Consider the following 18506-nt stretch of genomic DNA (forward strand, 5'->3'; position numbering starts at 1 on the left):
GGGTGAAGAAGGCCCCTAAACCACAGTGGGAATTGCCACCCATGGGACCTTTGAAGCCTCACATCCAAAAATGATGTGGGTTCTTATGACTCTGCTGAACTATAACTTAATAAGTGCTTAGGAACAGCATAATATAGCAAAGGAATTTTCAAAGGTGAAAGAAAAGGGCGAAACTGAGTCAAGAAATGTAGAGTTTGTTCTTCTCCTTAGTAACTTTATTTAGTGTAGCTTGGCAGACAGAGGATTAGTTTAGTATGATTAAAAAGTACCAGTTAGCCTTGAGGCATGAAGTAAAGCGATAACAAGAACAACCTGGAGCAACCATCTGGCAGAGACCAGTGTGAGTTGGGGCCCCACCAACTGGGCATTCCCAGTGAAAGGTGGAAAGTACCAAGTGAGGGAGACTGCAGGCCTTCCTCCAGAAGACCCCCGAAGACAACCGCCAGGAGGGAATACGCAGGCTCAAAGACACATAAACATTTCAGAACTGCTGACACAGACTTTTGAACTAAACCCCGCCTTAGTTATGCATATGTATGTATTGTGTAACCCTATGAATATGTATATCTACACTGTATAAATTTCTGGTAAAATGTGCTGTGGGTGTGCAAGCTTTGCAGAGAAATCCCCTTGCACCCCAGTGCTGGAATAAACATACCTACCTTATAACTCTTCAGGAGTTGTAGCGTTTGTCTCCACGCAGCAGCTGTATCCCATCCTCTGTGTCTGAGGTGTGTGGTTCCCAGGAGTGACAAGACTGGCCAAACAGCTCCTCCAGAATCTCCACAGGACAGCACTTGAATGTGCCACTGCTCACAGCTCCTTCTAAAAAAAGGGTCTTCATAACTGTAATAGATTAAAATCCCATGAAAGTGTAAGAACTGTCATCAGTCACCAGCTCTGCAGAAGTTTAAAGTAACAGCGATATAGTTTTGATGGAAGATTGTGCATTGTGTGTTTACTTTGGGGCTTGTTTGTTTATTTGTTTTAAATCATTCTTATCAGCTCTTTCGTTCTTCAAATTATTTCCTGGGGAGAACAGTAAGAGAATTGCACACCCAGCAAGTTCTTGCACATGCAGAAGACACCAGAACAGCTCATTGTCTGAGCTAGGCCGGAGTGAGAAGTGTCTGACAAAAGTCAATTATCTTGGGCCCTATCAAGAGGACCCCAGGTGAGACCCTTTGAGCTCTCCTAGACTGCAGTGGGCCTGTGACCAGCATCTCCCCTTCTGCTGCTGTGTTTACTGGCAACATTCTTACATGCCCATGCTTTGCTCTGGGCTTCTGTCCAGCTACAAATCCAGACTACTATGACAGAAGCTCCAAGTTAGTTTCTCAAATTTGGAAAACATCCCTTCTGTAATTGTCAGTGATGCTTGAAACTACTCCCATTGCCTTATAAACCAAACCCTTTCTCGTGGTTACTGAAGAAGGCTGTGGGTTCTGATGCTTTTACACTTGAGTTTCATGGCTATCTAAATAATTTAGATATGGGGTAAGCAGCAGCAATCAGAGAATTCACTCTGAGAACAAACCATTTCCTCTGAACCAAGAAACTAATGGGACCACAGGTTACAGCATCTTCTGCAGCCAGAAGCAGCCCCTGTGGCTGCAGCATGGAGCAGCTGGAGGGTACTGGGGCGGGGGGGGGGAGCAGTACCCAAGACACCCCCCCCCATCCCCACAGGCCCCCCCATGTCCCCCCTCTCCTCTTCTGGGAGCTCTGGGGTACACACGAGACCACCCGTTACCACGGGGACCCCTGGGGGGGGGGATATCTAGTGTATTGTCCTCCCATCACCAAAAAAGAACTTACTGACAGCAATGTGATGTAGATAAGCAGACACTCCTGTATTAACAGCCGGGTGCGTAGGGGAGTCGTCTCACCAACAGCACACACCTCTTGTGTAGCACGCTGATTATATAGGATACAGTCAGACATAGTAATTGAGTTCTCTTACATAAACATAATTCCCATAACTCATTTTCTTATTCTCACCTCTTTCCTGTCATACACACTTCGAGTCCTGAAACAAGCCAGGGGTCTGCTTTTGCCACCACCACGGACTACTGACCTGAAAGAAAGACCCTTTAATGCCCTTGGCACAAGGATTTTGGGTCACATTACGATTTTAACATGCTTCAAGGCCCTTTCACTATGTAACTTTTAGAACACCTGGTCTACAGGGCAATAAATCGTCCTTATGGAACAATCTAATGATGATACCTTGTTATGAGTCTTATTCTTTGAATAGAAATCTGGTTAATGATTATTAGTAGTCTACGGTGGCCTTAGCCTGGGACTTTAAAAATGACTTTGTAGCAGCAGAAGTGGTTGCATGGTTACTCTAAATCATTCCTTATTTAAATCCAAATCACCAAAAATCATTAAAATCAGCTCAAAGAACTTACCAATAACACCCTCAGCACCTGTCTGCGCTCCTGCCTGAGCCATGAGGGGGGGATTGGAGACCTGGGGGACGGGGGGGTGTTATTGGGGTTCTGTGGGAGTTGTGAGGGTTATTGGGCTCCCAGGAGTGTTATTTGGGTCCCAGAGGGGGTGTAATGGAGTCGTGGAGGGGTTTGGGAAGGTTATTGGGGTCCACAGGGGTGTCTTGAGGGAGATGTTTGTCTCCGGGGGGGGTGTGTGTGTGTTAGGATTGGGAACATCCTGGGGATATTGGGGTCTTGGGCGGGGGTAATGGGGCTGCTGGTAGGGTTCTGGGGAGGCTATTGGAATCTTGGGGGAAATTGGAGAACTGGGGGGGCCAACAGGATCTGGGGGGTCGGCACTAACGAGGTTCAGGCCCCCTCGGGCAGCGCTGATCTTTCCAGCCGAGCGGGCAGAGGGTGTGAGGGGGCCGAGCTGGGGGGGCCGCCCGGCCTTGCCCCTCTGCCTGGGCTGGCTGGGGGACCCTGAGGGGCTGCGGGACCCTGGGTATGGGCGGGGGGCGCAACAGTGAGTCTAAGCCCGGCTGAGGAGCGGCCTCCGCCCCCTCCCGGTCCGCCCCGCCGCCGCGACACTGCGCATGCGCGGGGAGAAGGCCTGTGCCGCTCTGCCAGGCCCCGCCCTACGGGTGGCGGCTGTGGACAGTTCTCCTCCGCCGGACGTCGCCTCTCCCACCGCGAAGCTACGGGGCGGAGACCAGCGTTCCGGAGAGCCAATGAGCGAGAGGCGGGGGCGGGGACGACTCGTTCGATAGGCTGCGGGGCAGGGAAGGGGCGGGCAGGACCCGGCCCCTTTTCCTCTGCGGGCTGCCCCCCCTCTACCCGCGGCTGTAACGGTCGTGGCGCGCGGGGCAGCGCGAGCGCCGCGGCGGAGCCAGGTGAGGGGGTGGGGCCCGCCCCGGAGCCGTCCCGCCGCCGGGCCTCACCGGGCCTCACCGGGCGGGCCTCACCGGGCGGGCCCCGGCGCGGGGCAGCACCCGTCCTGCGCTCCTCCTCGGTGCAACCATCCCCCCTTCTCCGTCCCGGGCAGCTCAGCGGCCCCTCGCCCCCTCGGGGGACCGGCCTCTCGGGGTCAGGCTGCGCCCTCCAGGCAGTTGGTCCTTCCCGCCTTCCCCTCTCTCTTTCCTTCACCTAAATCACTCTTCTCCTCCATCCCCTTCCGGGGAGTGAAGGGCTCCACATCACTCCACGTACCCGCCAAACTCTCCCCTTCCATGGGGTGAAGTGCTGCTCGCCCTCTTCGTGACCCACCGCTCTCCTTCCTCTTTCTCCTTCGTTTTTCCTTATTTTGCACATGTCCCTTCCCACCCCCTTTGCTGCCCTGTGCCCGCTGGTGGAAGGGTGCAGGCTTCTAGGATGGTGTGGGTGCTCTCGGGGGGGGGGGGGTGTTTTTGTGAGAGGTTGGTGCTGGGTGAGGTGGAAATGCTTTGGTTGCTTTGTCTCTTTTATTTCAAGAGCCTATGCTTGAATTTCCCTGTTAAAACTGCCTGACTGTAGTGCTGGAGACTGGGATTTAAACCCAGGAATTTCTGAAATGTACCTAAATTAAACATAATCAGCACTATCTTTAGCTATAAGTGTTTTATCTCTTTGCTGAGTGAAATGCTGCTTCTGGTTCATTATCCTATTGTACTCCTATGTTGTAAAATCTGCATATGTGTGTTTTCTAGGAATTAATGGTTTCTATAAGCTCTCTGAGTCAGTTAAGTACATTTTTGTGAGAGCTGGCAATTGAGGATTTACTATTTGACTGGTGGAGTGGAGTGGGGCCTTGAATTTCCACAGTGAAGCTCGAGAACTGTAAATTATACTTGCATCATCAGAGGCAGGAAAGGAAATTCACTGTCTGAAGTACTTAGATAAGCAGATAAATTAAACCAAAGCTCTGGATAGATAATGATTGCCATTTATGGAACAGCAGCGCAAAGTTCTGAATGACTACATTTCTGCATGTAGTTGCTCAGTGACCTCTACAGAGGGCAGAAATGAACTGGTTTAAAGTTGAGATTTTTAAAGGGAAATTTTTAGTCTCTACAGCCATAAAGCCAGTGTGTAGGTACCATGGTGACTGATGCTCTATAAATAACACCGATGGGGATAACACATGCCCCAGCTGAAAGGCACTGATGAACTGCTGCATACCTGCAGAATGTTCCAAACAGGAACTCTCCGCATTTCTCAGGCATGAAGAAAACCTACAATAACTGCAAAGGGTTTTTTTAAGCATTGCCTCTGTTGCTGCAGGGACGAAACAGATATTCTTGGGAGGAGATGCTAATTATGAAATACTGTGTTACTCTGAATGAAGAGTAACTGGTGTGTATGTACCCTTCGCTCGGTTAGTGGGAATGGGGTTTGGTTTATGCTGATTTAAAAGAGGATTTTTATTTATTGCCTTATAGTTCACTACACAGATAAGATGGCTGCTCTTGAGAAACATCCAGACCTGAGGCTCCAGCAGAACAGTCCATCAGGTAAGGACAGTCCTTTCTTTAAAGCCCTGCTGCTGTCGGATCTTGTTTCAGTTTCTCTGAGGAGCCAGGTGGCCCTGAGAAGAGTTCTTTACTAAAAGCTTTTTATTAAAAAACCAATATCTTATCCCTGCAAAATAAAACAATTCCATGGATATGCAAAGATAGAGAGCCATTTGATAACAAACCTATCTCTGGATAACTGGTAAATCTGGAAGAGTTCTTAACAGTTAATGCAAAAATGTATCTTTAACTTAAGCAGTTTGCTGCGTACTAATGCTGTAAAAGTCTGAGTACCAGAGCATCATCTGGGTGTAATATCACCAGACTTATCAGTGGGAATATCACTTACTGCTTTTGCATCCTGACTTCCATAACAAGATTGATTTTCAGTCTCCTGTTGATAGCATTTGGCTTCCTGGTGCTTGCTGCCATTTTCTTTTGCAAAAGAGATTTCTTTAGCAACAATATGGGGAGTCAAGCAAGTTTGGGTTTGGGTAGCGGGGGTAATTAGATATGGCTTAACTGTGTGTACTAAAAGGCTTTTCAGTCTGTTGGTTAAAACATAAATATCCTTGGCTTTCTCTCTCTAGATCCCAGCACCAGTCAGAAAAGCAATTTCTCGGAGACTGACTGGAAAACACCGATGTTGTCTGTGAAGTTCCAGAGCCGTGTCAGTCGCTGTTCCAGTGTGGCCGACAGCAGAGATGGGGGCATTGGGACCTCCTGCTCAGGCAGCACAGAAGGTGATGTTCAGCACAGAATCACACAGTGACAGCCAAAGAGTTTAAGTTTTCTTATAAGACCAACAAGCATTAAATAACCTGGGGAGAGCAGAATGCGTAATGATGTTTGGAGACTATTTCAAAACTAGTGTGTCAGTACACAGATACGCTGCCTGAAATATAAACAAGGGATTGAGGGACTTGCTGTTTCTCTAAGCTAGTTTGATTATCTTCTAATAAGCATTTTTAACTGACTAAAAGAGCCACCTTGCTGATTTGCTGGTTCATATTGACCAACATGTGATTTATGAGCAAGTCTGTTGTGTGATTTTATTTTTTTTTTAAGAAATAATTTATGGGTGCCTCTAGAGACTTCAGATCAGTGTGTCTTTGTGTTGTAAGTCTCTTCGGTATTAGAGCTGTGTGCTTCTCGCTGCAGAATCCTGCAGCCTTGCCCTCGGCTGAGGCGTGTTCTGGGAAATTGCCTGTCCCAGTATTTTCATCTTCATCCATGAAAGTAACATAAACCACTAGTGATTCACCAATTCTTTCAGCAGCAAGGAAGTTTGTGTTGTTTTTTAGAACAAAGCACTTCACGTGTTCTCACAAGCTACCCTGAGCCTTTTGAATGAGCTATAGATCTTATTTAATAACATGTGACTTGAAATGAAGGCTTCTGAAAAAATGTGGCTTGTGAAAATATTGCTCAAAGTATTACTAGAGCGTGTGTTTAGGTGTCCCATCTAGGATAATAAAATCCTCAGCTGCATGCTGAGGGCAGGGGAGATAACGATGGCTCTTTGGGAAATTGCCTTTCTGAATGTTTGTAATGTTGTAGACTTGTTTGTAAGAGCTGACAGCTGGCTGAAGCACGCTGACTTTCAGGTCAGTACATTAGTCAGAAATGTTGTGATGACCCTTAGCACACTCAAGGAACTGATTGCAGCATCGGCACGTGGCGTGCTGGTCAGAGAACTCGAGTTCCTGTTAGTGATCCTGGGGTGTAAATTTAGGGGCTGTAAAAGGAAACTGTACTGTCTCTTCTGTTTGCCAGGGTGAATGTGCTTGTGACTGCTTGGTAGCACAGTGTTCTCTGGAGTTCCTAGGCACAGCCAAGTAATGTCTAAGAGATTTTCTCCCCCTCCTGCTTGTTTTTGAGAAGAGGGTCTTGTGCTTTTATTATGAAAATTTTCCTACGTTTTGATGATTATTTTTTTTTTTTCAGAATCTGGTTTCGGTCATATTCAAATTGTAACCTTTTATTCCTTTTTGTAGCAGTGCTTTGAGGTTACAAAGGGGTGGAAGGGTGACCTTGCAGTCCTGATGTTGGATTAAAGAAACACCATGTGGGGATGGGCCTTTAGCCAAAGCCATGAAGAAAACAAGTTTGTGTATCTGGGAGAAACGTGGAATTGCAGCGACACACAACGTATCGGGACAAGGAGTGGGAACAGGCACTTTGCTGTTTGCCTTTCCCAGCTCTTGCTGTTGCTGTATTGAAATCTGAGAGTTGCTAAGAATAACCCTGTATTTCCATGTAGCCAGGTTTGGTGCAGGACGGGCTCACGCTGGGGTGCATGTGCTGAACTCTGTCTCATTTCCTGTGGTGATAAGGCGAGAGCCATTACTCTAGCCTCTAGAAAAAGCTCTTTTGCTGCAGTGTCCTGGAGGAGTTCGAAGGTCAACTGCTTGGTGATCTAGTGTTCAGCTATGTTTGAAGCTCATCATGGGCTTAGTGAAGGCTCCACTTAGCTTTGGTTACGGTTCAGAGTCGCTGAGCTGTGGGACGGGCAGAACAGAATCAAGGTCTCAGTGTTCAGCTGAGTAAGTTTCAGCCTTTTTATTCAATTTAAAGATCTTGATTTTTAAACCAATAGTAAGATAACCTTATTGATTTCAGATTATACTAGAATAGCTTGAAAACAGGGGATTAAAAGCGTGTACTGAATTAAACCTGGATTCTCCCTGTGGTTTACAGTGGTAGGAAAATGTCAGCAGGCTCCTGAAACTTGTAGTGAGGGGGAACATAGGTGTGTGCCTTAGTTTTGGTGCTGCTGATAGGAGGACATGTTTGGGGAGAAAGGAATCGGGTTTTTAAATTCTTCTGTGTAGTTCAGCAGAGGAGTGGCTTGTTCATGTCAGGATATTTTCAGGATTGTAATTAGAGCATCACTCTTCTTCTTTCCCTAGACTTTTGCAATTCCAGTAACGGTTCCTCATTCCAGCCCATCAAAACCCAAGTGACCATCCCAACAGCCCATGTTATGCCTTCTACACTGGGTGCCTCACCCTCCAAGCTGTGCTGTGCAGGAGACCAGAGCTGTTTGCAGAGTACTGCAAAAACTGCTGTGCCAGGATCTGCTTCTGAACAGGCAGGGCTCATGAGAAACGGGGATTTTAACGCCGGGAAGTCTACTCAGGTGCCATCCAGAGATCTCTTGCGTCTCTACGGGACTTCAGGGGAAAATTGTTTTGAGCAATCCTGGCATCCTGTTTCTGATCACATGAAAACAGAAGACACTTGGAAGTTTGATACCCCTGCCATTGAACGCACCCTTAACCAGTCTCTCTTTGTGGATAGTTCGTGCACTGACCCTCTCCACAGGTTCCAGAAGTTCAATCCAAACTCAGCTGCTGAGACAGGAAAGGACCATTATAAGGTGCTGCCAGAGAGTAAGCAAGCGGCGGGGGCTAACGGAGCCTGTGAGCCCCAGGAGGGAACGTGGCCGAGCGGGAGCAGACTGATGCCAACAGGACTCCAGGCCAACAATTTTTTTTCAAAGCCTCTAACTCCTCCATCTAGAGGCTGGATGCAAGAAACCTGCACCCTCCATCCGCACGAGAGGATCTGCGAGCTCAGTGCTTGGAAACAACAGCTGGAGAAAGTGCAATTGCAAATAGAGCAAATGCAGGTAGGGAGCTGCTCGTGTATGAGTCTGAAACCCTTCCTGTCTCCTTAGTCATGACTCGTTATCCCAGACTTTTGAAGAAAGGGGGAAAATGGCTCATGCTTCTCCCCGTCTTATGCCAAAAGTCTCTTAATGATCTGTTTTTACAACATGTGGTGTCACAGGTATCATTTGATGTGCTGCTTATGCAGAGCAGCCCTGGATTATGTTACAGCGCTGCACAGCGGGTCAGATCAAGAGGTGAAATATCCTGTCTGCTAGAAACTGCAATGAAAAAGCACTTCAAGGACTTAAGTTTTTAGAATAATTGTATTCTGTATCCAGAGTTAGGAAACAAGACTTTTTCTGCAAAGTTGCGTGAAACTAACTGCGCTTTATTAGGTGGAAACAGTTTGTTTATCACCTCCCACCAGCTGTACCTTAATGGAGACAAATTGTTTCCAGTGAGCTAGCACAGTGATCTAAAATTATTTGTTAATCTCCAGTTGTGCTTGGGCAAAGTTACTTGTTCTTGGACATTGATGGAGACTGAAATAGCTGTGTCCTGGCATGCAGATGAGCACACAGTGTGCAAAATAGCTGTAGCAGTGTTGCAATTAACCTCTGTGGAGCACAAACCTCTCCCTCCTCATTTTGTCTCTTTCAGTTACAAAATGGAGGCGCCTGCCACCATCCCTCCATGTATTCTCCTTCGCTGCCTACACCTGATCCAGCTCAGTGGATCAATATCCTGAACTCCAATGAAAACCAACTCAAGGAGAAAGAGCTCCTCATTGACAGGTGAGAGTTTGAGACTGACGTGTGGTTTAAGGACTCCAGTGCATTTCCTTTTGGAAAGGGAGGGTTTTGAAAGTAGCAAGAAAAGCTTGTATCTTGGAGTCCTTTTTACCAGATTGAGCTTTTTTTGTTGCAAAGAACACCGTAATGACCTCTGAGAATAGCCTATTTTTTAAGAACTCCTCCCCTTTTGGAATTCAGATGATAATTCTGAAAGGTTCAAATAAAACGGTTTTGGTTACAGTTCTCTGTTTTATAAGGGATAAGGATTTCTGTTCACATCACAATTATCTGGAATGTCAAAACTGCTGCTTTTTTGCTTGAGGACTTTCTGGGGGCCTTTTGAGACTATTATTTTAAATATGTTCTTTGTGAGTTTACGCTGGCAAATGACACTTCTCATACCTAACACCAGGGATTCATAAGCTTTTTGAAAAAGTAAATCCTAATGAAAACTACCTTCAGCATTTGGCCTGTAAATACTCTTTCTGCTTGCTCATTTTGAGTCCTCTATGTGTTCATTTTACTCATAATCTCTGCAGACAAGCTGGATCCTCAGGAGCACGCAAGGCTTGTGTTTTATCTGTAATCATTGCTGGGGGGGGAGACTTCGAAGGGAGAGGAGGGAAGAAAGGTTGATATCAATTGTAAAGAAATTGAATTCTTTCACATTATTTCTCTGTAGGTCAGTTCTGAGTTGGAGAGTTGTCTTTCTGTTCTGCTTGTCACTGTATGGAGCATTAGAGTTGTGGTGGCACTGTTGTATTGCTCTTTACTGTGTTTAATGTATGTTTGAGAACAGTGTGTACCTGTTGGTATTTTTTTTACAGACAAAGACAACACATATCGCAGTTGGAGCAGAAGGTCCGGGAAAGTGAACTGCAGGTTCACAGTGCCCTGCTTGGCTGCCCAGCACCCTATGGAGATGTCTACATGTTGAGATTGCAGGTAATTGGGTGCAACAGGGTGTCAGTAAGAAATATGTTGAATCCAACAGACCTACCACTTCTCATAAGTCAGTTCCTGAGTAGGAGGGTTATGCAGAGTAAAATTTTTCTTTGTTTGGGGTCCCAGTTACCTGTCATCTCTGAGATATTTTGTGACTCTTGAGAATTCAAGCCCAGAAGTACTATGGTTTGTTTAGAAGCTGTGCTAGTGATGCAAACACTGACAGCACTAACAAGGGCTATTTCAGATACTGCAGTATATGAGAGGGGCTGAATGACGTTTGGGAATTAGGAGGGCGGAGAATACAGCTCTGAGAGCGCCGCTGCTTGGCGTAACTAGGCGAATTCATAGGCTGTCTCTGTTTGCAGGAGCTGCAGAGGGAGAACACGTTTCTTCGAGCACAGTTCACAGAGAAGACTGAATCCCTCAGTAAGGAAAAGATTGAACTGGAGAGAAAACTGGCTGCTACAGAGGTGGATGCAAAGCTGATTCGGGAGTCGCTGAAGGAAACTATGCAGAAACATGCAGAGGAGTTAAAGAAACAGGAAGAAAGGGTATGATCCCGTTGCTCTAGAGCTGGGGAAGTGTTTTTTCTTTGAGAAGCTAAGTCAGTGTAGTGCCTAGGTGAAAGTTTTCTGTGGCAATGTGTTATTGTAGGTATTTTCTGATCTTGTAGAATTCTTTGGCTTATAAGCAAAAGCCTTTCCTCCTGCAGTTAAAAATATTTCAGTATCTCTTCTTTCAACCACAGGAGAAGCCAGTCTTTAAGTGAGCAGAAACATTGCTGAGTTAAGGTGATCTTGTATTTTGACGTTGAGTGCTGTACAAAAAGATGAATGAGTGGACTTAGAAAAGACTGAAGAATGGACAAGAAATTATATAAACTAAACTTTTATATAAACCACAGGTAAAGGGAAGAGACAAGCACATTAATAATCTTAAAAAGAAATGCCAGAAGGAAACTGAACAAAACAGGGAGAGACAACAGAGAATCGAGACCCTGGAACGATACCTGGCTGACTTACCAACTCTCGAGGACCACCAGAAACAGAGTCAGAAGGTAAATTTGAGTTGTGAAGATAGCTCTTCAGATCCTTGCTCAGGTGGCTTTTCTACAGCTGCAGACAATCCCCTGTGCAGCTGCTCAAGTAAAGTTGTGGTCTGGCCATTTTGGAGGAGGGATGTTCAGAGCTGTAGCTGAGAACTGCCACATAGGTAGTAAAAAATCAGCATTGCAAATGTTGCAATATGGTGTGTGTGGTGAAACTCCTGGGAAGTCTGTAGGGTGTTATGGTGGTCTTTGTTGCAGCTGAAGGAATCTGAACTGAAGAGTACAGCTATGCAGGAAACAGTGCTGGCACTGGAAACAGAGCTTGGAGATGTCCGGGCTGCTTTCAGGGAGCAAGAAATGCAGCTAGAAACCCAAAAACACAAGGAGCTGGAGCTTCTTTCCACTGTACGCAGGTAAAAATAGGGAGGATTAGAATAAGCTTCATCTTAGTGCCTGAGAACAGCCACGGTCCCACCTGTCAAGCAGGTTACCATAGATTTGTGATGATTATGTCAGTCCTCACCCAAACACCGTGTTCAGGTTCTGCGTGCCAGCAGTGGAGGGTGGGAGCAGAACCACGTGGCTGAAAGGAGAGGGGGGAAGCCCTGTTTTGTCACCTGGGTTTGTGTCCTTGGGTTACTGCTCCCAACTGTAACTCCTGGCAGAGTGGACCCATGTAATTTGCAATCATTTTACCTCTGCACATGTGCCAATATCATGGGCACAGCTGTGTCCAGGGGGAAGGGGGACTCCTTGCAAGCTGGGATGCAAATGTCAACACCGACACCTGGTAGGAAAATCATTTGCCTTGTCAGATTCTTTAGTGAGGGGAACACCCTAAACAAAGCTGGTTTTTCCCGTGGTGTTATGCTAATTTCAGCTTGCAGGACAAGGTGCAGCAGTGTGTAAAGAATGCTGAGAGAGGACCCCCTGCCCAGGATGGGGAGAGACACAAAATAGAAAATGACTCTCTGAAGAAAGAATGCGACTGCCTCAGGAAGGTAACAGCCTGTCCCAACTGGGGATCACACATTTTTCCTTCCATCGAGTCACACCAGGCACTGAAATGAAATCAGGGACTTTTGCAGTCACAATTGCACTGAAGCAGCAGTTGCTGGAATTCCAAACTGAGGGGTTTTCAAAGCTGTTCTTGGTGTGATAACCATGCGGTTGTACAGTAACACTGCAGAGAAGTTGCAGAATGCAGAAGAGGGGAGAGGAAAACCACAAGAATGCAACTTCTCCAGTCTGTTTTTAGCTGATAGCACTAATGGTGCCTTTTATCAGGTGGTTTTCATGAGGGAATCTAAGTCTACTACTACCAGAGACAGTGATTAAAGCTGTAAGTGGAGAAGAAAGGAGAGAGGATGCTCCCCTACTGAAGGGGAAATCCTGGTGGTATTATTGAGTCTGTGTGGTCAGTTCTGATGCCTCTGCTTTTGATTCCAGATTGTGGACAAGCAGCAGAAGAAGATGGAGCAATTGTCCTTGCAAGTAAAGGTAAGAGGTAACTGCAGAGGGACCTAGAATTGAGAATCTGCTGTGAGATGAGGTAGACTTATATTTTCCCATGGTCTCTTCCAGAACCTGGAAGAGCAGGTGGGCCAGGAAGAGGGGACAAGCCAAGCTCTGAAAGAGGAGGCGATGAGAAGAGAAAACGCACTGCAGCAGCTCCGGACTGCTGTGAAAGAGGTCAGAGCAGGAGTGTTTAGAGTGCCCGAGCACAGCAATTGAATGAACAACGGATTGTCTTTCAGCAAGGCCCTTAATTTGCAGTCACAGCACAACCTCTCCTGCTTCCTGGTAGTCAGTTGCCCTGACAGTGCTCTGAAAGGAGTGCTTTGGTCAGAGCAGGAGGAGAAAGGCAATTTCTGCCTCGAACTTCAGCTGGGGCTGTGGACTGTGGTGGAGGATGCTGAGCTTGCCAGCTGAGGGCAGCAAGCCTGAGTCCAAACTCGACTGCAGCCCTGGCTGAAGGGCAGGGCTGAACCCCACTCCAGCCTAAAGGAAACCAAGCACGCTGGCAGCCCTGGAGGGAAGGGTTGCCCACTGTTGGGGTGGGTGGCTGGTGCACAACTTCCTGAAAGCTTATTTGCTGCATCGTGCCTCAGCAGGGGCAGTGCAGTGTCATGAGGTGCTTCTTTCTGAGCCAGGAAAGCTGGATGCTCACACCCTGAAGGACTGAGTGAGTCTGGTGAGGAGGGTTTGATGTAAACCAGCTCCTCCTGCCTTTGGTACTCCCATCACTCTCTAGCAGTTGCATTGTCGCTTTAAGTGTGCTAGTTCTGTACCAAGTGACCACTAACCTGCTGTGCCCCTTGGTTCAGCTTTCAGTGCAGAACCAGGATCTCATCGAGAAGAACCTGACCCTTCAGGAACGACTCCGGCAGGCAGAGCTAACGACCCAGCCACTGCCTGCTGAGACAGCCCGCCTCGCCCAGGAACTGCACAGCGAGCTGGCCAGTTGTCTGCAGGATTTGCAATCTGTCTACAGCATCGTCACTCAGAGGGCTCAGGGCAAGGATCCCAACCTCTCTCTGCTCCTGGGCATTTGCTGTAAGTATGTGGAGCAATGGCAGAGCAAACCCTTCAGTTCCTGTGCTGTGGTAGAATTAAACAACCCGCATATATTACATAATATATATTATATATTATACATATATAATATATATATTATCTTGTCTTTCTGGGATTCTCAGCCTTCTTTCTGTGGTTAGCTAGCTCTAAAGGTGTACGTTGTAATAACTAAATGTTAAGTAGTACCTCTTCTGCAAATGTGCGTTGGTTTTTCTGGCTCACTTGCAAACATGTGTGATCCTCAGTCAGAATTCCATGTGAGGTCACTCCCTTCTCTGCCTCCACAGCTGTGCAGTATTCTGCTAAGGAGAAGGACGACTTGCTGAGCCCTGATGCACTTGCCAAGAAACTGGTGGAGGTGAAACAGCTTCACAAAGAGGTAGAGGACTTAAGGACGGCAATATCTGACAGATATGCTCAGGACATGGGAGACAACTGCATCACCCAGTAAAGAGCATACCCCAAAGTAAGACAGGAAATGAAGACTTGAAACCCTCAGGAGTCTAAAGCTCCTACAACCCAAAACCTATTCAGCACTTTACCATCCCTTTGCTCGGGTACAAGAGGTGTGACTTATCCAATCTGTGAGAAATCAGGGGGTTTGTTGCCAGAAGTGTTTAGCTGCTGGCTGGCTAACTGGAATCGTTCAGGGCTTCGGTGTCGGACTTTGCAGTAGTTTTGATCTTGTGGAATGCATTTGTGCTGTGTTTGCTGGAGCTGGTGTGGTCTCTGACGCTGGGAGATGAATTCTAAATTGCCTTACGGGCATGTCGAATGCTGAACATGCAAATGTGACAGTTAAAATCATCACTAAAAAGAAATGTATGCCCTGGTCTTTCTGATAAATTCTCGGCGCAGATCCTGCGTGACCAGTAAGACCAGAGGATTATCAGGGTGCTCAAGGGCTCTTTGTGGACTTCACGGGCAAGCAGGTGTGCCAGTTACACCACTGCTAATTACACCAGGGTGCTACAGGCTCCTCGGATCCTCTGCACACAGGTCTGGCTTGGTGCTTAGTGGCTGTCCATGGAGCAGGACCCGCTTTCCTCGGGTAAATGTGACCGGAGTCTTTCAGTAACCAGCAGCAGTTGAGGAATAACTCAATGCTAAAAGACTCTGAAAGCGCTCCCCCTGGGCACTGTTACCCCAGAAGCCTTAAGCCTTTTATCCCCCCAAAATAGCACTGTGCGCATGAGTGTGACTCAGGCTGCAGAGGAAGTGAATTGATGCTGAAGTGCCTTAATGTGCTGGAGAAACCTTCTGTCCCCACGCTGCTTCGTGCCTAATGCATCTGCTGGCAGCGTGAGGAGCTGCTGTTTCTTGTAGCAGCCTTTAGAGCCATCGCAAACAATCCTGGGGAGCTTGGGACATCTGTAGCCTCTGTGCCTGGGACCCCGCCATGGGCCAGCAGGGAGACTCGCCTTGGCTTGCTGCTTGGGCGGGAGGAAGGAAGCTGCTCTGGCTCTAACATGGCAGCGTGGTGGAGCTGGATTGGAGAGCTCTTCTGATTCCAGCAAGGCAGTGTCTGCTTGGGCTTTGGTGTAGCCCTGCCCCTCGTTCTCTGGGAGCTCCCTGCTCCTCTGTTAAATAACAAGATTTCTAAATAAATCAGAATGGGATGCGGTTCACTTTCACAATTCTCCTTAACCTTAGGGGGCAACTTTACAATACAGATTGCTTGTGATAACGCTGTGGTGCTGAGGGTGGAATTTTTCTGGTTTTCAGCATGATATACTAAGTTACATAACGAGAGGAAATACTGCTGAAACTTGCGCTGTTTGGTTGCTCTTGGTTCATGTTGGGGCTGTGGCCCTAGGTTTGGAAGAAATGCTTTTGTTATTGCTTTGTGTTACAATTTAAGACCAAATCTGTTGTTTTTAGTGCTTGGCCACCACAGGTGATAACTGGTTAGTTTGCTGTCCCAAGCTCCCCCCTGCACAGCACTGGGAGAACGTGGCAGTGTCTGCAGGGTGGCCAGCTTCTGCCCTGTTCTCTCTGTCACATCTGGTCCGTTCCCAGGTTGTTGAGGCTGTGTATTGAGTTTAAATGTGGGCCAAGACTGTTTCTTGGAGTCATTTGTCCTGGGTGCTGGGAGCTTTTCAAATGCTGGGATGCAGAGCGGCACCACCTCTGGAAGTCGCTCCCTCCTGTGGGTTTGCAGGGTGCTGGTTGGCACCCTTCCCTTTCCCCGCATCTCTTTGGGGTGTAAAATCTAGTTCCCAGGTGCTGTGTGGGGACACGATTGCCCCAGAGCTGTCTGCGAAGTGAGATCACAGTGGGAACCACCTCAGCTGGTGCCTGGAGCCTCACGCCTGGCTCAGCAGCTGGGCTGCCCAGGTCGCATCTTCCTCTTGGCGGGGGGGAAGATGTCCCCACATCCTCCTGCAAAACTGGACCTGTTGGGCTACGATGGTGACCCCATCTGCCCTGCGTGACTGCTGCTCCCCACGCAGGAGAAATCTTGGGACTTTTCTTTACAGAACAACCCAGATCTGGGCGGCCGGACCCCCTTCCCGTCCCCTCCCCGTCGCGTCGGGCGCAGTGTATTTAGACCGGCCTTTGTCTCACCCACTTGTTTGTACTGAGTATTTTTAAAATAAAGCTGCTCTGCTCCACCCGTGCAACGTTCTCCCTGGCCCGGGGAGGGGGGGGCCGAGCCCCGCCGAGGCCGCATGCCCGGGCCCGCCGGCCCCATTGGTCCCCGCAGTCACATGCCGGGCGGCGGCGGGGCCGCCCGTTCCCTCCCTCCGAGCCTCCCTCCGCCGGTCCGAGCGCAGGGAGCGGCCGCGATCGCAGCATGAGCACCCTCAAGGTCTACAGCACCTCGGTGACCGGCTCCCGGGAGGTGAGCGGCGGCAGGGTGGGGGCTCCGGTGGGGCAGGGCTGGGTGCCCTGGGGCCCCTCTCCCCTGGGGCGGGCGTCTCTTCCTTGGCGAGCTCTGAAGCCCCCCGTCACCCCATCCCAAGTGTCCCATCCCCTTCTTTTCCCCATCTCCACGAAGTGCTGGGTGTCCCCTGCTCCCCACGCAGGGCCGAGCTCTGTGGCCGGGTGGAATCTGGCCCGTGGGTGCTGTGCTGAGCGTGGCTGACAAGCTTCAGGCTCCTCTCCAGCTCCCCGTAACCTGCCTTTCCCGCCCGGGTTCCAGATCAAATCCCAACAGAGTGAAGTAACCAGAATCCTCGATGGGAAAAACATCAAATACGAGCTGGTGGATATCTCCCAGGACAATGCTCTCCGGGAGGAGATGAGGGCGAAGGCAGGCAACCCCAAAGCCATCCCGCCCCAGATCGTCAACGGAGACCACTACTGTGGGGTGAGGCTCGTGCTCTGCGCGGGGGGAGAAGCACCGGGGAGGTGGTTGGGTGGTGGGCAGTAACCCCCGTCCCCTTGTTTTTGCTACAAATAGCGTCAAGATGTTTTTCCAGAGGCATTTCTCGTGGACAAAGCGCTGCCGGGCTTAATGGGTGCTTGGAGCACATTGGCTTGTGAAAAATGGGACCTAGGCAGAGGGATTCTGGGTGACCCCGGGGCAGGGGCTGTCCCCGCTTTGCCCTGTCACTCTCCACGTGACTGTCACCCATGTTGTGAACCGGTTTGTGCCCAGGGGACCCCGAGCGTCAGGAGCGTACCTCTCCCTCTTGCCTTGTGAGCGACTGTGTGGCTTTTCCCTGCAGGATTATGAGCTCTTTGTGGAAGCAGTGGAGCAGAACACCCTGCAGGAGTTCCTGAAGCTGGCCTGAGCCACGGCTCCCCTCCCGTCCTGGACTCTACCTGCAATTCCTGAGCACCCTCATCTCCGACCACCTTCACTTCCAGGTTGTCAGCGCTGTCCTGGCACCGCGACCTGTATCCCAGCACAGGGAAAACCCATGACCAAAACTACTCATTGCAGCTGCCTACGATTCCCTCCTGCCTACCCCTGATATCATCTCAGAGGGATCCAAAGAAAGTCTGACGCTCGCTGCGCATGGCCTTTGAACAAAGCTGGGCCTGGCTCACCCGCAGCTTCCAGTGCCTCTGTAAACAGTAAAGCCTCTGGGGCTGTGCGAAGTGCAGCCGCCCGTCAGCCCTCTCCGCTGCAGGGAGAGCAGGAGGGAAGGGCTTAGGGTTGCTTTTTACTTCCCACTTCTCCCAGTTGCTGTTAAAATTGTAAATCCTGCTGTCTCACTTCCTTTTTCTCTTCTTTTTTCATCTCAACTGCAGAGATTATGGCAACTAAGTCATATTTTTGTTTGTTTGTTTTTAATTTAATGCAAAAAATACTGCACAGGGCTGGGGTCTGACCACCCACCATGCAGAAGGCTGGGGGCAAAGCCCACTGTGGCTCGGGGGGGATGGATGGGCCTGGGAGCAGGACCCAGGCTGCTCCATCTGCCCTCGGCCGTGATGCGCTGCCAGGGCTCCCTCGTGAGTCTTAACAGCTCAGGGCTGCTCCAGAACAGCTGATGCTCTAGCTGTCTTATCTTTCCTCTTTGAGTTGGCTTTATTTTATTTTTTTGCAACCTGGACCAAGTGCATTTTGTTTTCCTGCCAAAAAAGCAAGTTTATAACCAGTGTTGTCTTCCGAGATGCTATTAAATGTTACTGTACCTTTCACA

General features: G+C 48.8%; 2 protein-coding genes across 3 annotated transcripts; both read left to right on the forward strand.

Annotated features, from left to right (window-relative positions):
- The first annotated feature begins 3263 nt into the window (after window positions 1–3263).
- Window positions 3264–16523, forward strand: CEP85 (centrosomal protein 85). Of its 2 annotated transcripts, XM_074925928.1 has the most exons (14): window positions 3264–3328; window positions 4853–4924; window positions 5515–5667; window positions 7837–8558; window positions 9202–9335; window positions 10163–10280; window positions 10649–10834; window positions 11188–11340; window positions 11590–11744; window positions 12212–12332; window positions 12781–12831; window positions 12916–13023; window positions 13659–13887; window positions 14196–16523. In XM_074925928.1, exons 2-14 carry the CDS (start codon window positions 4870–4872, stop codon window positions 14357–14359), a joined length of 2349 nt encoding a protein of 782 aa, XP_074782029.1. In that variant the 5' UTR covers window positions 3264–3328; window positions 4853–4869; the 3' UTR covers window positions 14360–16523. The 2 variants fall into 2 exon arrangements, with proteins under 2 accessions (XP_074782029.1, XP_074782030.1); XM_074925929.1 differs by lacking the exons at window positions 3264–3328; window positions 4853–4924; window positions 5515–5667 and adding an exon at window positions 7190–7470.
- A 50-nt stretch (window positions 16524–16573) lies between these two features.
- On the forward strand, window positions 16574–18504 carry SH3BGRL3 (SH3 domain binding glutamate rich protein like 3). Its single transcript, XM_074925930.1, is given in 4 exon segments — window positions 16574–16674; window positions 16677–16753; window positions 17054–17221; window positions 17583–18504. Coding segments are annotated over 4 exon segments (405 nt in total). The 5' UTR covers window positions 16574–16580; the 3' UTR covers window positions 17649–18504.
- Window positions 18505–18506: the final 2 nt, after the last annotated feature.

This window comes from Athene noctua, chromosome 24, assembly GCF_965140245.1.
Source record: "Athene noctua chromosome 24, bAthNoc1.hap1.1, whole genome shotgun sequence".
NCBI lineage: Eukaryota > Metazoa > Chordata > Aves > Strigiformes > Strigidae > Athene > Athene noctua.